At 42.3% G+C, this 15,445-nt stretch overlaps 1 protein-coding gene across 3 annotated transcripts; it reads right to left on the bottom strand.

Moving 5' to 3' along the window:
* Positions 1 to 443: 443 nt before the first annotated feature.
* LOC136679589 (mitochondrial coenzyme A transporter SLC25A42) lies at positions 444 to 15,033 on the bottom strand. Of its 3 annotated transcripts, none has more exons than XM_066658211.1 (9): positions 14,552 to 15,033; positions 13,693 to 13,787; positions 9,915 to 10,076; positions 6,861 to 6,972; positions 6,426 to 6,451; positions 6,045 to 6,211; positions 4,506 to 4,622; positions 4,162 to 4,313; positions 444 to 3,570 (listed from the first exon to the last, which is right to left on the bottom strand). In XM_066658211.1, the coding sequence occupies exons 3-9, from the start codon at positions 9,993 to 9,995 to the stop codon at positions 3,254 to 3,256; spliced, it is 972 nt and encodes a 323-aa protein (XP_066514308.1). In that variant the 5' UTR covers positions 9,996 to 10,076; positions 13,693 to 13,787; positions 14,552 to 15,033; the 3' UTR covers positions 444 to 3,253. The 3 variants fall into 3 exon arrangements, with proteins under 3 accessions (XP_066514308.1, XP_066514307.1, XP_066514306.1); XM_066658210.1 differs by lacking the exon at positions 13,693 to 13,787 and adding an exon at positions 12,214 to 12,250; XM_066658209.1 differs by lacking the exon at positions 13,693 to 13,787 and having other exon boundaries at positions 14,552 to 15,032.
* Positions 15,034 to 15,445: the final 412 nt, after the last annotated feature.

Below are 15,445 nucleotides of genomic sequence, written 5' to 3'. Positions count from 1 at the left end.
CACGGGGGTTGGCTAAATACTTTAGAATATATGGAACCGTTTCTGTTGGCTTCCAAAAACGGATAATAACGGTTTTATCTTTGTCTTCGGGCGCTTAACTGTGATCAGGAGGCGCCATCTTGTGGATCGGTTTAGACCTTGGCGGTGTATTAGCAGCTCGTGAGGACATGTAGATATTGAACCAAGCTTAATACGTAATAAAGTGTACACTACGTTAAAATATGGAAAATGTGACAATTCGCTGATGAATAGTGAACGTAGTTATTGATTTTATTTGGTATTTTTGTCATAAATTTAGTATTTCTACTTTGTATTCTGCTGCATCTTAATATATGAAAGGTGTGATGTAAATGAAATCCTTAAAACACTTATTCTGTATGTTAACATCAACCATAAACAAAAGAGCACAAAGGGATCCAAGTATCATTAGTTTAATGTACATTCACTTGGCACAATACCTTACAATTTACAAAAACAGCCTCGAGGTCAGATTCATCAGTCTTCTTAGTGAGGGTTTAGAGTCGTTTCCCTGTCACAGGGGAGTTATTAGAGAGGGATGGAAGATCAGCATAACCATAAACAAGAGTTTAAACCACACTCTTAAAGTTCTCCATCCCCAGAGAGCGGTGTGGTTATATTTAAAGCAATACATACTATTTCTTGAATGATCACACGGGGACATTGTTTAATAAACTTCTTAGATTTGTAGATTAAGGATAATAATAACTTCACCCTATAAAACAGGTCCATAATCCTGTGCTTTGGCATAGCGTGATTGTCAGTTAGTATGCTGTTATATTAGGGACATTCTGTAATATGTACATTAACATATTTCATTCATTTAATTTCATTTCAAATATCAGCTGACCTCCCCTCACCATCTTTGTGCGGACGAGACAATGCTCAAGGCTCATAAAGTACCAGTCCTAACATCATAATATTCAACACCACTGAATAACAGTGGACCGTAAATGGAAGTAAATGAGAGCAGACACGTTAATACTTCACGAGAGCACTCCATCAGAAGGCGGAGATGATTCGTAGTACAGTCTCTTAAGGAGTTAACAGAAATACCAAATGCAACAGGCATTGTTTGTGATGTTAACAAAAACACCAAAAGAGCAACTTGCACAATCATAAATCATGCGTTTACAATGAAGACCACCATGCAACGCACTCATGAAAAACATGACCTATTGCACTATTAATGACAGCTTTAGAACACTGTTCCATGGCATTTAACACAGGGTCAGGAGTCACCGAGAGAAGCAGTAGTATGAGATTTGATCGTTGGTAAGTCTTTGTTAAACTTTTGTAATAGGCACTTAGTATATATTCATTTCCTCCTTCAGGTTCCAGGTATTTTTGTTCAATAAAGACTCAGTACGTAAGGGTCCAAGCATTTCAGAGCACCGCCTGCTAACAAACTATAGCACAATACGGTCAAAATACCTTTAAAATAACATTGTGTGCATTGTGACAGTGGTGTGCTCTGCGATTTATTAAAGCCACACTGATTTGGAACCTAATCTCCATCAGCCGCAACATACAGGTGATTACCACAGGCTATAACTTCAATATGCGTCCCCGGGATTAATAAAATAGGATTTCCAAGCTCACTATACTCAATAGAAGCCAATGGGCAGTTGATTTAGCTTCGTGTGTTAACATTCTGATACACTTTTATTAGTTTTTGTTAATGTTATTTTTATGTAAACAGCTGTATGTCACAGAGATGGCAGTTTTAAAAAGTCCCTTTAATGCCCCACCTTCATCACTGAAATATTCAATATATCACATGACGTCACACTTAATAAAAACATCTGTTCGAGAGCTCATTTGCATACAGCAAGCCTTGGCATTTGCAATTTCTGCACGGATACTGTGACAAAACAACCACAAATATTTAGAGCAGGTCAATCAGAGACTTGAGAAAGGAACAATGACCAAACTGTGCTGGACTGGTTTTAGTGTGTACCAGAGCGTTCCTCATAAGTGTGTATGTAAAAGAAAGCGACACACACATGGGTCACATGAGGACATGTTCGTTCAGACACAAACAAGCACAGTTCTCTCAGCAAGACACTGACCAACACTGCGTTTGTACTGCCCTCACATGAGCGCACCTGGTCAACTCACTGCACCCGGTCAGCTCACTGCACCCAAACACACAGATACACACCTGCTCTGACTGCTTAGCGGCTCGAGTGGCTACGCTTATAGCACAGGCCAAAGATAGAAGCTGTGGACACACCGATCTCTCTGAATGCCTCTGCTTTCAAGTACAGCTGTTATTGCTGCTCCTCTGTGGAAATGTGGGAAAGTGTTTGCTACTAAATGATACAGGACTTTGGTAAACTGTAGATGATAAAAATGTTTTTTTTGCTAAACGTAAATGCATTTTTAAGATACTTAATCAAGGCAGCTGAGATGCATCATATGTCACAAGGCAGAGGGCGACAAGGTAGCCATGTTTAAAACGGGCGAAGCAGTAAACAGTAGTGTGCAAAAGTCAGAAAGACTGGAATTAGGTGTGAGTTTTTCATTCATTTTTGAAGAAATTTCATAATAAACCCCTGTCAAATCGGCTTTATGCTTTTTCCCAGGCACTGAACTCAGCGGTCTCTGAATTTTGCACATTACAGTAAGAAGCCAGAGATGTAGAAAACACAGGGCCTTTCCAAAAGTTCATCCATGCCAGTGGTAGAATGATATGGATATGAAAATGGTGGTGGTAATATTGCACTTAAGGACACCCTGCTTGTTGCGGCGCTGGGACGCCTGAGAGATGGCAGTGTATAGAGGAGGGAGGGCTTTTAAAAGATGTAACATTCATGTTGTTCCTGTCTGTACCACTACCTAACGCGCACACACACACACACACACACACACACACACAGTGTGTACTGACCGATTCCGCAGAAAAAACAAAATCACCAAAAATGTATTTCAGTCTAATCTCTTTGCCTTTGTGTCAGTTGATTAATAAAAGACTCTATTCACTTCATTGGCAGCATTTGCAGAAATTTAGCGCTGTCGCTAATGAAATCTTTGCCTTGCTCATGAGCAGAAAAAATATTCCCCTCAGGATTTGTTGTTTATTTTTCCAGCTCAACTACAGGCCGAAATTCTCTTCACAGCTTAAAGTCTCTCCACAACTTATTTTATTATCCTCCTTGTCACATTCTCTTTGTTTCCCTGCTTAAAAACTCCTCCTTTTCTCCACACAGAGGGCAGCTCTAGCCCCTCCTGGTTACCGTGAGCTGTAGCCCACTTTGCGAAGGAAGATCTGGGTGAGGTCGAATGTCATAAAGCTAATTCCCACGGCGATGGGCCCCTTGACCCAGTTCATGCTCAGGCCCTTGTAGAGGCCCCGGATGATGCCCTCTTCAGACACAATCTCCCGCATGGTGCCCAGGATGGTGCCGTACGTGTGGCCAGTTACACCGGCTGTTTGCATTCGCCGACGCACCACGTCAAGAGGGTAGGAGGCCGACTGACCGATCAGTCCAGCGCATGCTCCAAACGCCAACCGCTCATATGAGAAAGGCTGGGCTTTCCCTGTCTTTTCTGAAAGAGAGAGAGAAAGAGCGAGTGAAAGAAACAAAAAGAGAAAGAAAAAGAAAAAGAAAAAGAGAGAGAGAGAGAAAGAGAGAGAGCGAGAGAAAGAGAAAGATAAAGGACAGAGAAAGAGCGAGTGAAAGAAAGAAAGAGAGAGAGAGAAATAAAGAAAAAGAGAAAGAAAGATAGACAGAGAGAGAGAGAGAAAGAGTGAGATAAAGAAAGCAAAAGAGAAAGAAAGATAAAGAAAGGAGAGAGAGAGAAAAAGAGAAAGGCGAGAGAAAGAAAGAGGAGAGAGAAAGTGAGCGAGAGAGAAAGAGAAGAGAAAGAAAAAGAGAACGAGAGAGAGAGAGAAAAAAAGAAAGAAAAAGAGAGAGAGAGATTAGCCTGAGGAGCACCAATGTTATTTAATTTACTTATTTATTTTCAGCACAGAGATGAATCAGTGACCACCACAGTTTACACAGAGACAGAAATGAAAGCCCCAGTAGAAAGAAACACTGCAGAATTAAAGGTGCATTATGGGGAATAGTTTATAGGGGGCCTTTCTGAGCTGGATTACTTGTCAATGTGTTTACTGTGAAAATAAAAGCAGAATACCTGCATGGATCTTCTTGAGAGTTTCATATGTAAAGAAGCTGAGTCCTGCGTAGGGAACCACGCCCAGTATAGTTGGAGTGAATCCCCTGTAGAGCGTCTTCAGCCCCTCCTCCCGAGAGATACGTACAAAAACGTGCAGTATGTTACTGTACCTGAGGAACACAGAACACAAACATCCTCAAAGCCCAGGATTCACCAGCACATGAATTTCATGAATTTGAAAATAAAATTAATACCCATAATCCTTGATGAAAGATATTCTAACACATTTGCAACATAAAAGACCAATATTCATGTCAGCATTTATTTGCCATTTTCCAGATGTGTCCTTAAAATGTTCTTACATCTCTTTGGGAGTGACAGCCATCCGAGCACGGACCATGTCCAGTGGATATGTGAGCATGGCAGCCGTGGTTCCAGCTAGAGAACCAGCCAAGAGACGTGGCACAGGAGGCAAAGCCCTGCAAAAGAAAGGTGAAAAGAAGAAACAATAAAAAAATATTTTAAATCACATGGTAAATATTAGACTGTGTGTGTGTGTTTAAGATGCTTTCTGTTTTTTGCTGTTTCCTCTGGGTCAGTTTATGTTCCATATTTGTTAAGAAACATATGTCTATACTGTGGTTGCCCGGTTAGCTCAGTCGGTAGAGCATGAGACTCTTAATCTCAGGGTCGTGGGTTCGAGCCCCACGTTGGGCGATGGAAGGTGAAATCTTTATAGCGGCACGGTGGCGCAGCAGGTAGGTACAGCAGTCACAAAGCGATGGAAGGGCCTGGAGGTTGTGGGTTCGTTTCCCGCTCCGTGTGACTGTCTGTGAGGAGTTGGTGTGTTCTCCCTGTGTCTGCGTGGGTTTCCTCCGGGTGACTGTCTGTGAGGAGTTGGTGTGTTCTCCCTGTGTCTGCGTGGGTTTCCTCCGGGTGACTGTCTGTGAGGACTTGGTGTGTTCTCCCTGTGTCTGCGTGGGTTTCCTCCGGGTGACTGTCTGTGAGGAGTTGGTGTGTTCTCTCTGTGTCTGCGTGGGTTTCCTCCGGGTGACTGTCTGTGAGGAGTTGGTGTGTTCTCCCTGTGTCTGCGTGGGTTTCCTCCGGGTGACTGTCTGTGAGGACTTGGTGTGTTCTCCCTGTGTCTGCGTGGGTTTCCGGTTCCGGGTCCGGCTCCGGTTTCCTCCCACAGTCCAAAAGCACACGTTGGTAGGTGGATTGGCGACTCAAAAGTGTCCGTAGGCATGTGTGTGTGTGTGTGTTGCCCTGTGAAGGACTGCCGCCCCCTCCAGGGTGTATTCCTGCCTTGCACCCAATGATTCCAGGTAGGCTCTGGACCCAGTGCGACCCTGAACTGGATAAGCGCTTACAGATAATGAATGAATGAATGTCTATACTGATACAATTACAAATTATGCTTCCTTTTAGGTCCTGTAAAAACGTAAACATTCACAAGCTGCGCATAGCAATTAGCACAAGTCATAAACAAGGAATAACATCCGTCATCACTGTGTAGATCTTAATACTGCCTCTACTTTACCCACTTAGTCTTGGTTAATGTATCTGCTAGAGTCAGTTGCCTGATGCTCTGAAAGTGCAGTCATTTGATAGCAGCAGGAATGACCTTAGAGATATGTGTCCTATGATGGTATGCAGATTCTGACAGTGCATGAAACACAACACTCCTTTATGGGGGGCTGGGTGTGTAGCACCCTCCTTTATGGGGGTGATATGAGTGATGATTTATAGATACACAAGCTCTAATTAATTTCTTAGTCTAAAACCGATAAAAAGATCAGAGGAACCTATTTAGTTCATTAAATAATATACGTTTATAGAAAGTCCTCTATCAGGATAAAAATGAACAAATAACACACAGTTGTAAAGTGTAAAGTACTCACTTCCCCTGGAAGCCATAATACCCTCCCAGCAACCTCTTGTATTGCTCATGGGCACAAAACTGAATGGCAGCGTAGGGGATAACCCGCACCATGGTGGCTGAGTTGCCCCTCCATAGGCTGAGGAAGCCATCCTGTCGATATGTGCGGTAAATCAGCCGATATGCCTCCTGCCCTCGTGAAAACAAGACACATACTGTGAGTGTGACTTCAGTAACTGTATACATTCATCAGAAAGAGTCTGTGTTTCACTAAAGTTCTGCACCTATTACAATTATTGTTATTACGTTGTAGAGGGAGTGTTGTGAGTCATGCTGCTTGTACCCTCCAACAAAATGTGTTATGCTGGGTTACTGGGTCTCAAAACGCTAAATATACACTCACCTTGGCAGAAAACCTGTTTGAAGACACTGAAATGAAAAATAAAAAAACATTAGTTCATTGATTTTTGATCATTTTTAAGTTAATCCTAGTGTATCACATTATGTCATGTCTCATCAAATAGAATCCTTTATATATATATATATATTATAAACTTTGACTAATGCTGTAGTGGCTAAGTAAGTGAACTACAATAATGCAGAGAGGAGTGCAGGAGGCAAAAGTGATTGAAGCCAAAACTAAACTAATTATTTTTAGTCATGTTCTTCATATAGTAGATTATTTGTACTAGTTAAAGAAAGTAAAATGAAACTGACTAATGTACCTTTAACTTTGACTGCCCCAATGTATTTGTTCTTATATTGATGAGATAAACAGCATGTGTGTGTGTTGTTTGTGTATTGGATTTTGTGTAAATCTCAGATTAGTCTTGCTTGCCTTGGAAGATGATCTTTGTTCTGTCCAGTGGAGCCACAGCTGTTTTGGCCACAGCTCCTGCCAAGGCTCCGGAGAACAATGAGTTCAACACAGAGCGGCTCTGCTTAAAACCCTACACACACACACACACACACACAGAGACAGAGGCAGAGAGAGAAAAGAGGAGCATGAGCGAGAGAGAAAGAAAGAGAGAGAGAGAGAAATTCAGACCATGGAAGTGAGTTTTTTTATTTTATACAGTATACAGTATACATTTTAATATTGCTACATACGCCATGACAACCTTTCAGAAGTGTTATTTACGAGGCATGTGAACAACGCCAGACAAGCTTACAGTGGCAAGGTCTATGATTGCAACACACAGTGTTCTTACTTGACCGTCCATAAAAATTCATTACAAGTGCACTCTAGTAAAAAATATGACCAGGTCAAGGCCAAACATATGGGAATGTGATTCAGTTGTGTACGAGTGCAGGAACCAGAACACCAGCCAGCGATGAGCCAAAGAAAGACACGCAGACTTGCCAACCTGTTTATTTGAGGTCAGTAGATTATTAAACCAAACTTATGCAAGAAAGAGGTCTCAGAGACTGAAATATTGATCAAGAAAACTGCATCAGAGACTTCAGTGTGTGTGTGTGTGAATTGAGCGTTCTGAGCAGTGTAGATTGTAAAGCGTCCTTGGGTATCTAGAAAGGCGCTATATAAGTGTAACGATAATTTAGGCTGGTGGGTCAATCTACAATCACAGTTGAAAACAATATCATTTTTAGGGCTGTGGATATTAACTATAGTAGCATTGAAACAATCTGACAATGGACTACTTAAACATGGACTCAATCCTACTTTGTCTGGGGAACTCCATCACTTCAAGCATCTTTCACAAAGGTCACTCGGGTGGATCTTGATTCAGTGGGAGTTTGTTTGTTTGTAAAAAACCAATGAACACTTTTGAATATTGGGTTGTTGCTGGTTACGATAACAGAGACTGGCTGAATGAGATCATACCACATGTAAAAGTTAAATGAAATAATGTTGCAACATAGTTTTCCTGTTGTAACAGATTATTTGACTAACCTCACTCAAGTTTTTTTTCTTCACTTCTTTTAATTTCACCATTTAACGATAAGAGGAAGCATGTGGCTTTTTATAACTGTTAAACATGACAACTGGATTTTAATAACATCTGACTGAAATAGAAGCAATAAAGCATTAACTATTCTAAAAATAAGAGTATATTTAAAGTGTGCCACTATTTCAGCCTCAAATAGGCGCCCACACTGTTTGTTGTTGACTGAAGTCAAATGTAAACTCAAAATTGAGTTCTGAAGCCCAGTGCTGTGAAGCACAGCGCAGAATGAAACCACAACAACTTCCTGAATTTGTTTCTGTCCTGGATCCTTAGACTGTGAGCATGCATGTGACAGCAGGGCCAACTCAGATAAGCTCAGATTTACTTCTATGTTGACTTTTGTAAAAGAGAGTTAGATGTAATAGTAATTAAGGAAATCCAACAACAACAAAAAACAGATAATTTTCAGTAAAACGGCTTACAAGGGAACTAATATGACTGGTGACTAAATATTTATGTTGTTTTATATTCATTCATTCATTATCTGTAACCCTTATCCAGTTCAGGGTCGCGGTGGGTCCAGAGCCTACCTGGAATCATTGGGCGCAAGGCTGGAATACACCCTGGAGGGGGCGCCAGTCCTTCACAGGGCAACACACACACACTCACACATACAGACACTTTTGAGTCACCAATCCACCTACCAACATGTGTTTTTGGACTGTGGGAGGAAACCCACGCAGACACAGGGAGAACACACCACACTCCTCACAGACAGTCACCCGGAGGAAACCCACGCAGACACAGGGAGAACACACCACATTCCTCACAGACAGTCACCCGGAGGAAACCAACTCAGACACAGGGAGAACACACCATATTCCTCACAGACAGTCACCCGGAGGAAACCCACTCAGACACAGGGAGAACACACCACACTCCTCACAGACAGTCACCCGGAGGAAACCCACTCAGACACAGGGAGAACACACCACACTCCTCACAGACAGTCACCCAGAGCGGGAATCGAACCCACAACCTCCAGGCCCCTGGAGCTGTGAGACTCCGACACTACCTGTAATATTATTTTGTCTTGGAATGTTTGAAGCTATAGGTCACTCTCAAAACATAGTGTGATGCTGCATTTACACTGCTCCGGTGCAGTAATGGGCATTTCCTCTGTCATTTTCCATTTTGAACACAGAATCAGGTTTCACACATCGCATTGTGGACACACCACTCAAACACGGCTATATTTTGACAGGACAGTCGCATCGCTTTGTTCGGATTCATTTGTACGATGTTGGTCTCGACTCAAGATTTTGCCACACCTCATTCCCAGGACTCGATGTGTAGTACTAGTAGTTTGTATTCAATGCCATTATCTGCCCATAGAGTCACATTCATGATGTTAATTTATTAACTACTACAGTTTTATGACGTTGAAGCTCGATATCTCACAGAACCAATGCTTCACATGGAAACTGAAGCACAAAAAGCTAATTTAGATGTAATCAAAGGAACCTGACAAATGTACAGTGCTTCTGCATAGCAATACACCACAAGTTTCCTTAGGAAACCGTGTCTTACACCGGCACCAAAGTGAAGCCTGATGGGTTTGACACATTGAATGCACTGTTTAAATCAGACAGCTGCCATTAGAGGCTCATTCATTCATGTTCTATAACCATATCATTCTGTTCAGTGTCGCCGAGAGTCCAGAACCTACCCGGATTCATTGGGAGCAAGGGAAGAACACACCCAGGGCCCAAGGCACCTGTCCATCACAGGGCATCACTCACTCAGTCACTCTCTCACTCACCTACGGACACTGAACAGTCTACCAACATGTGATTTCTGACTGTGGGCAGAAACCGTAGCGCCCAGAGGAAACCCACACAGACCCAGATATAAGACACCAAACTGACCCTCAGTTGAAGGTCCCAGCACTTGAAATTCAGAAAGCAAATTAGCGCTCTTACCTCCGACTGGCTGGAGGTGGAGAGTGGCAGCACCTCGCCCTGTGTGAGGGCCCTCTGACTTTCCTGTACTCCATTCCCCATCCCCACCCCCTGCACTCATAAACGCCAGCACTCAGGGGCTGGCAATCTGGACGGACACACGCGCACACAACAGACAGCTTCCTACAAGAGAGAAATGAATGAAATGTTGAGTTAACACAGACCACAGATTTTATTTGTAGATAACATATAATAAACTATGTTCACAATTATTCTTTGCTTAATACAGACAGCACATTTATTGTCAATATTTAGCAAAATCAAGAATATTTAAAAAAAATGTTAGCAACATTTTCTTTTACACTGCGCAACTCATTTATCTTCTTATTCAATTGATCTCTTAGTCAAACTCACAAGCCTATCAGCATGATATGATTTAATGCACCAGAGTAAATAACAACTGCTAAATAAACACTAAAGTCTTAGGTAACTTTAGATATGTTCACATGCTTAATTTATTAATTTAGGATGCAAACAAATGTGATGTTAAAAAAAAGACAAAAAGTGACAGACACACACATTCACTCACACCTACGGACACTTTTGAGTCACCAATCCACCTACCGTGTGTTTTTGGACTGTGGGAGGAAACCCACACAGACACAGGGAGAACACACCACACTCCTCACAGACAGTCACCCGGAGGAAACCCACGCAGACACAGGGAGAACACACCACACTCCTCACAGACAGTCACCCGGAGGAAACCCACACAGAGACAGGGAGAACACACCACACTCCTCACAGACAGTCACCCGAAGGAAACCCACACAGAGACAGGGAGAACACACCACACTCCTCACAGACAGTCACCCGGAGGAAACCCACACAGAGACAGGGAGAACACACCACACTCCTCACAGACAGTCACCCGAAGGAAACCCACACAGACACAGGTGGAACACACCACACTCCTCACAGTCACCCGGAGCGGGAATCAAACCCACAACCTCCAGGTCCCTGGAGCTGTGTGACTGCGACACTAACCTGCTGCACAGTGACGCCTAATAATAATAACTTACCTTACTATTATTCTGCAACTTAAACTTAAATCACTTGCAAATTGCCGGTAAAATAATGTAATGTAATGCTGACTGTGCGTGTCCAGGAGCAGGTGATAAGACTAAAAAAAACTAATTTATTAAACAATGAATCTCGATTTGACATTAAATATTAAAGTTAGGCCTACGATCACTAGGAAACACGTTTGCTTCCTGAAAGTAGTTCTGTCCACATTAAACTCCAGTTACAGCTCTAAAATGTATCCAGAGAGGCTTAGCCACTGAGGTCAATGGAGTCACCGAGCCTGCAGGTTAAATAAGTGGATGTTTAACCCGATCTTACACAAGTTCACACCTTACACATAACCTCCCAAGTTTCACATGTTCACAGCTTGAGCAAATAGCTACAAAGTCACTGGAGCGTTTCAGAGGTGTGCACAGCTGTAGTGTCTGCCCAAACACAAAGGAACAAATGGCACCTGAAAGGGCATCAGTCGGCAGGAGTCCAAAAACACAACAGTCGCTAAATTATTCAAATTGAAAAATGACCAGCATACAAACACAGACACATTGGCCACAGCCTTACTTCTAGTTCACAGCAGTTGTGGGGAGTGTGTTGACATGCACTGCAAGTATCTTAAAAAAATAAAATACCAAGGATCTTCAAACAATAACAGGTGTTAAGTAACTGCATTAACAGCACAATAACTAGGGCTGCCATCACTGTCATGAAACATATTTCTCATAATCTGCATCGTGATTAACTCTGTAGGCAAGGTCAACAAATAAAAGCAGATTTTTGCAGGTCAGTACAAAGTTGTGTTAATCAGATTTTACCACAAGTATGTGCTAATAAATCACTTTAGTGATCATAAGTCAGTCTTATTCCGGCCCAGCGACAGTAAAGATCTCAAAGTAAGCACACATAAAGGCACATGACACTTTGAGAGTCAGAGGCATGCCTGAATGGAAAGGCCCTGTGTTCTCTTGGCATTGCTTGGGTAAACCTGACTCGACCCAGCTGGCCCAGATTTGACTGCTATTCTAAGTCACCAAGCATGAGGGCAGCATAGTGCTCAGATATCAGCTCAATCCGTCATCACCAGTGGCTCTCTGGGTGAAAGGTTTACTCTCTCCAACACACACATACACACTGCACGCTCGAATGGAAAAAAATAATACCAACAAGAATGACAATGACAACATGGGTCTATGAATGAAGGCGTATGCATGGTAATACAGTTCTCAAACTCGATTACCTGGGGCCACTAGGCAGGTAGTTTTCTCCAAGGTGGGCTGGTTAAAAACGCAGAGAAATGTGTGAAAAGTTAAATAATATCTTATATTTTAGTTTTGTTGATACTCACCAAATATTTGCTAGATTTTTCCCCCCGGTAATTAATTACTGCCAATTTCACCCATTACAGTGCGTCTCCCCTGATTGCACACAGTGCCACCAGCCTCAGAAGGGTTTATATACATTTAAGAGGAATTTGTTGCATCACATTTGTTATAAGGGGCTGCTACAGTAGTATCTGAGTTTGCCATTACATTCTATAAAAAATGGAAAATTTCTATCCGATGTCAGCTGTAGTCCTACTACTTGTTAATTCTCATAATGACAGTGTATAAAACTTAATTGGGACAATAACCAAAATAAACCCCCAAAAACGGTGGGTGGGAGGTGGAGTGTAAAAAGAGACGAAGAGAGAAAACCAGTGAGGAGCTGAGGGAGGCCAGGGTTGTCAGGGAAACTGAGGCCAGCGTGTCCATCTCAGTCAAGAGAATGAAAAAAAAACTCTCTGACCCCTTTAACCCCTTACCTCTGTTACTCTGTTATTACAATTCCCTGTGCTGGTGTACAGTGTAATTACCCACCTGTATGATTCATATAGAGGATTGCGCAGTAAACTCTAATATAGAATATATGTAGCTTACAAATTGTCTTAGTGGTCTCACTGGTGTCTTTTTGAGGGCCTCTGCACTAAACGTGAATGTTCAGTCGAGCGTGTTTTTATAGTTTAGATTTAAAGCTACAGAACTGCATTGTAAAGCTATCATTCCCAGACTTCGTTCTTCTTAAACCCTGGACATTCTTTTCTCCTTGTGGGTCAACTTACAGCTACTCTGCCAAGGTTTTACAGTCTTTGCTGCGCTGCTTTTCCAAAGAGTCTTATTACCTCTGAAAATATTCTAGGTGTCTTCTGTTACAAATGTTCCAAAACAAAAGGCCTAGTGTTCCCAGTGAAGACCTTCATTTCAATAAGAGATTCCAGTGGTTTGTCAAGTCAATTCTGTCACACTGACCACCGCTTGGTCCTGTCTTTGACTAAAAGGAAAAGAGAACACAAATCACTTCCATGTTTCGATATTGTAGTCCAGTTGTTGCTCTGCATGCTTTGTTTGCCCCATTTTCCTCGATGATCAGGAACCCTGTAGAGCAGGTGTTATTTGTGGGAACCATTTCACAGCACCGCAGTGTCACTGACATGGTGATGGCGTGTTTGTGTGTGTTGCGTTGGTATGAAGTGTTAATCACCTCAGTGTCACCGCTGAACTGAGAATAGTCCACCAATCAAAAATATCCTGGCTGTGAGCAGTGTACAGTGTCCACTGATGAAGGACTAGAGGACGACCAACACAAACTTTGAAACAACAAATGATCTACTGTTTACAAGTCTACTGTTTACTGTCTACAAGGGATGTGTCTAATATCACAATGAGTGATCCATTCATACCATTACGACATACATTTACACGCCTCCACCACGTCAGTGTCAATACAGCGATGAGAAGGGTCCACCGGCCAAATCATACCTGCTCTGTGGTGGCTCTGAAAAACAGGGTCTTTAATTGTATAGTCAGCAGAGCTGATGAAATGGAACGGATGTAGAAATAAGGGGGTGGTTTTAATGTTACGGCTGATTTGAGTTGCAGCCATTCTGATTCCTCCACCTTAAACATTAGTTAATAACAATCTCGTGTTACATTTACTAGACTAGAGATGTTTGCTTTGTTGTTACACATTTAATGTCAAATAATAATAATAATAATTACATTATAAAATGTGAAGTGAAAACGGAACAAGAAATAAAATATGACCAGATTTCCTGGGGACTTTGAGACCCCTGTTTAGGTGTCATTCAGGCCTTGAGCAACAGGGCTTGCTCTCTGTTATGACCCCTGGAGTGTTATCAGGGTAAAACACACACCCCATTATAACACTGATCTCATCTGGTAGGTGTTAACCCTTCACGCGCTGAAAGCTGTGTCTATCCGATAGCAACTTTAAATGAATGAGAGAGACTTTAAAGCTCAGTGATATATAATAGATACAAATGGTATTTCTTGGTCGTGTATAAGTAACCGAGGCAAAGCAGGGCTTACTTTACTGAACTCACACAGCAAGGGGGTGGTTAGTGTGTTTAAATACAAAATAATGGGTAATATTCACCTTTAACAAACAACAGAATGAACCAAATATGATCTCACAATGCCCAAACTAGAGATAGGAGGTAAGTTAAGAGCGTGCTAACCTTAAGATTAACTTAACCAGGTTTAATGTTATTCGACAGTACTCAAAAAGCGTTTACTCACCAGAAAACACAAGTCTTTGTTGTGTTGAGTCTTGTCGGCACCTGCTCCTCTTGCAAATTAGATACAAACCGACTTTTCAACGTCAATATAATGAGTCTGTCAACCACTCCCCTTCACCTCAGCTGAATACCAGCGCTAGCAGGCGGCTAGCTAACGAGCTATTGAACTCAACTGCTGCCCAGACACTATTCTGCTTGTAAACAAACGCATTTCCTCCACTCTTAAAGTGACCCGGGAGCTCGGAAACCAAACGCACAAGGCTCGAACACGTACCTACACTACACAGACCACAGCCTCAAGTGCAAGAAAACTGACAGAAAGAACTTGCACAAAACCATACGAGACACTTTCGCACACACTGCTCGTCTGTTACCAGTAAGCAAGGGCGAGCTCCGCGGGATTGTGGGAAATGGAGTGCACAAGCGCCGACTCTACACAGGATAGGTTACTTCGAGGGGCGTGACGCGAACCGCAGCGGAGAGACCACAACAAAAACAAATCGTGTTTAAGCGTTTCGCCTTCGACCTGAACACACAAGAGAGACCGAACCTTATTTGGTTTCAAATTCTAGAACGGGTTGAGTCACAGAAGCCCAAGAACGGGCTCCACACAGTCACAGGTTCAGGTCTGAGGTAAAGCGTCGAAGATTCTGGATTGTTCTGGAAGTTCCTCTTAATTTAGTCATCGATTAAACCGCTGTAAACTTATCTCTGCTCCTCAAAATAACACATGTAGGTCATTCGAAGAAAAAACATCTCCCAACCATTTATATTTTACTTAAATTTATTTCTACACCGTGTTTTTTCCAGTACACGGCTCTATGAATATGTAATTAGTCCCGCCTCAAACTCCACCCTCATCCATTAGCCTGCAGCTTGAAATTTGACAGGATTG

This window comes from Hoplias malabaricus, chromosome Y (assembly GCF_029633855.1).
Source record: "Hoplias malabaricus isolate fHopMal1 chromosome Y, fHopMal1.hap1, whole genome shotgun sequence".
NCBI lineage: Eukaryota > Metazoa > Chordata > Actinopteri > Characiformes > Erythrinidae > Hoplias > Hoplias malabaricus.
The sequence above is the reverse complement of the archived record's forward strand: the minus strand, read 5'-3'. Positions and strand labels throughout refer to the sequence as shown.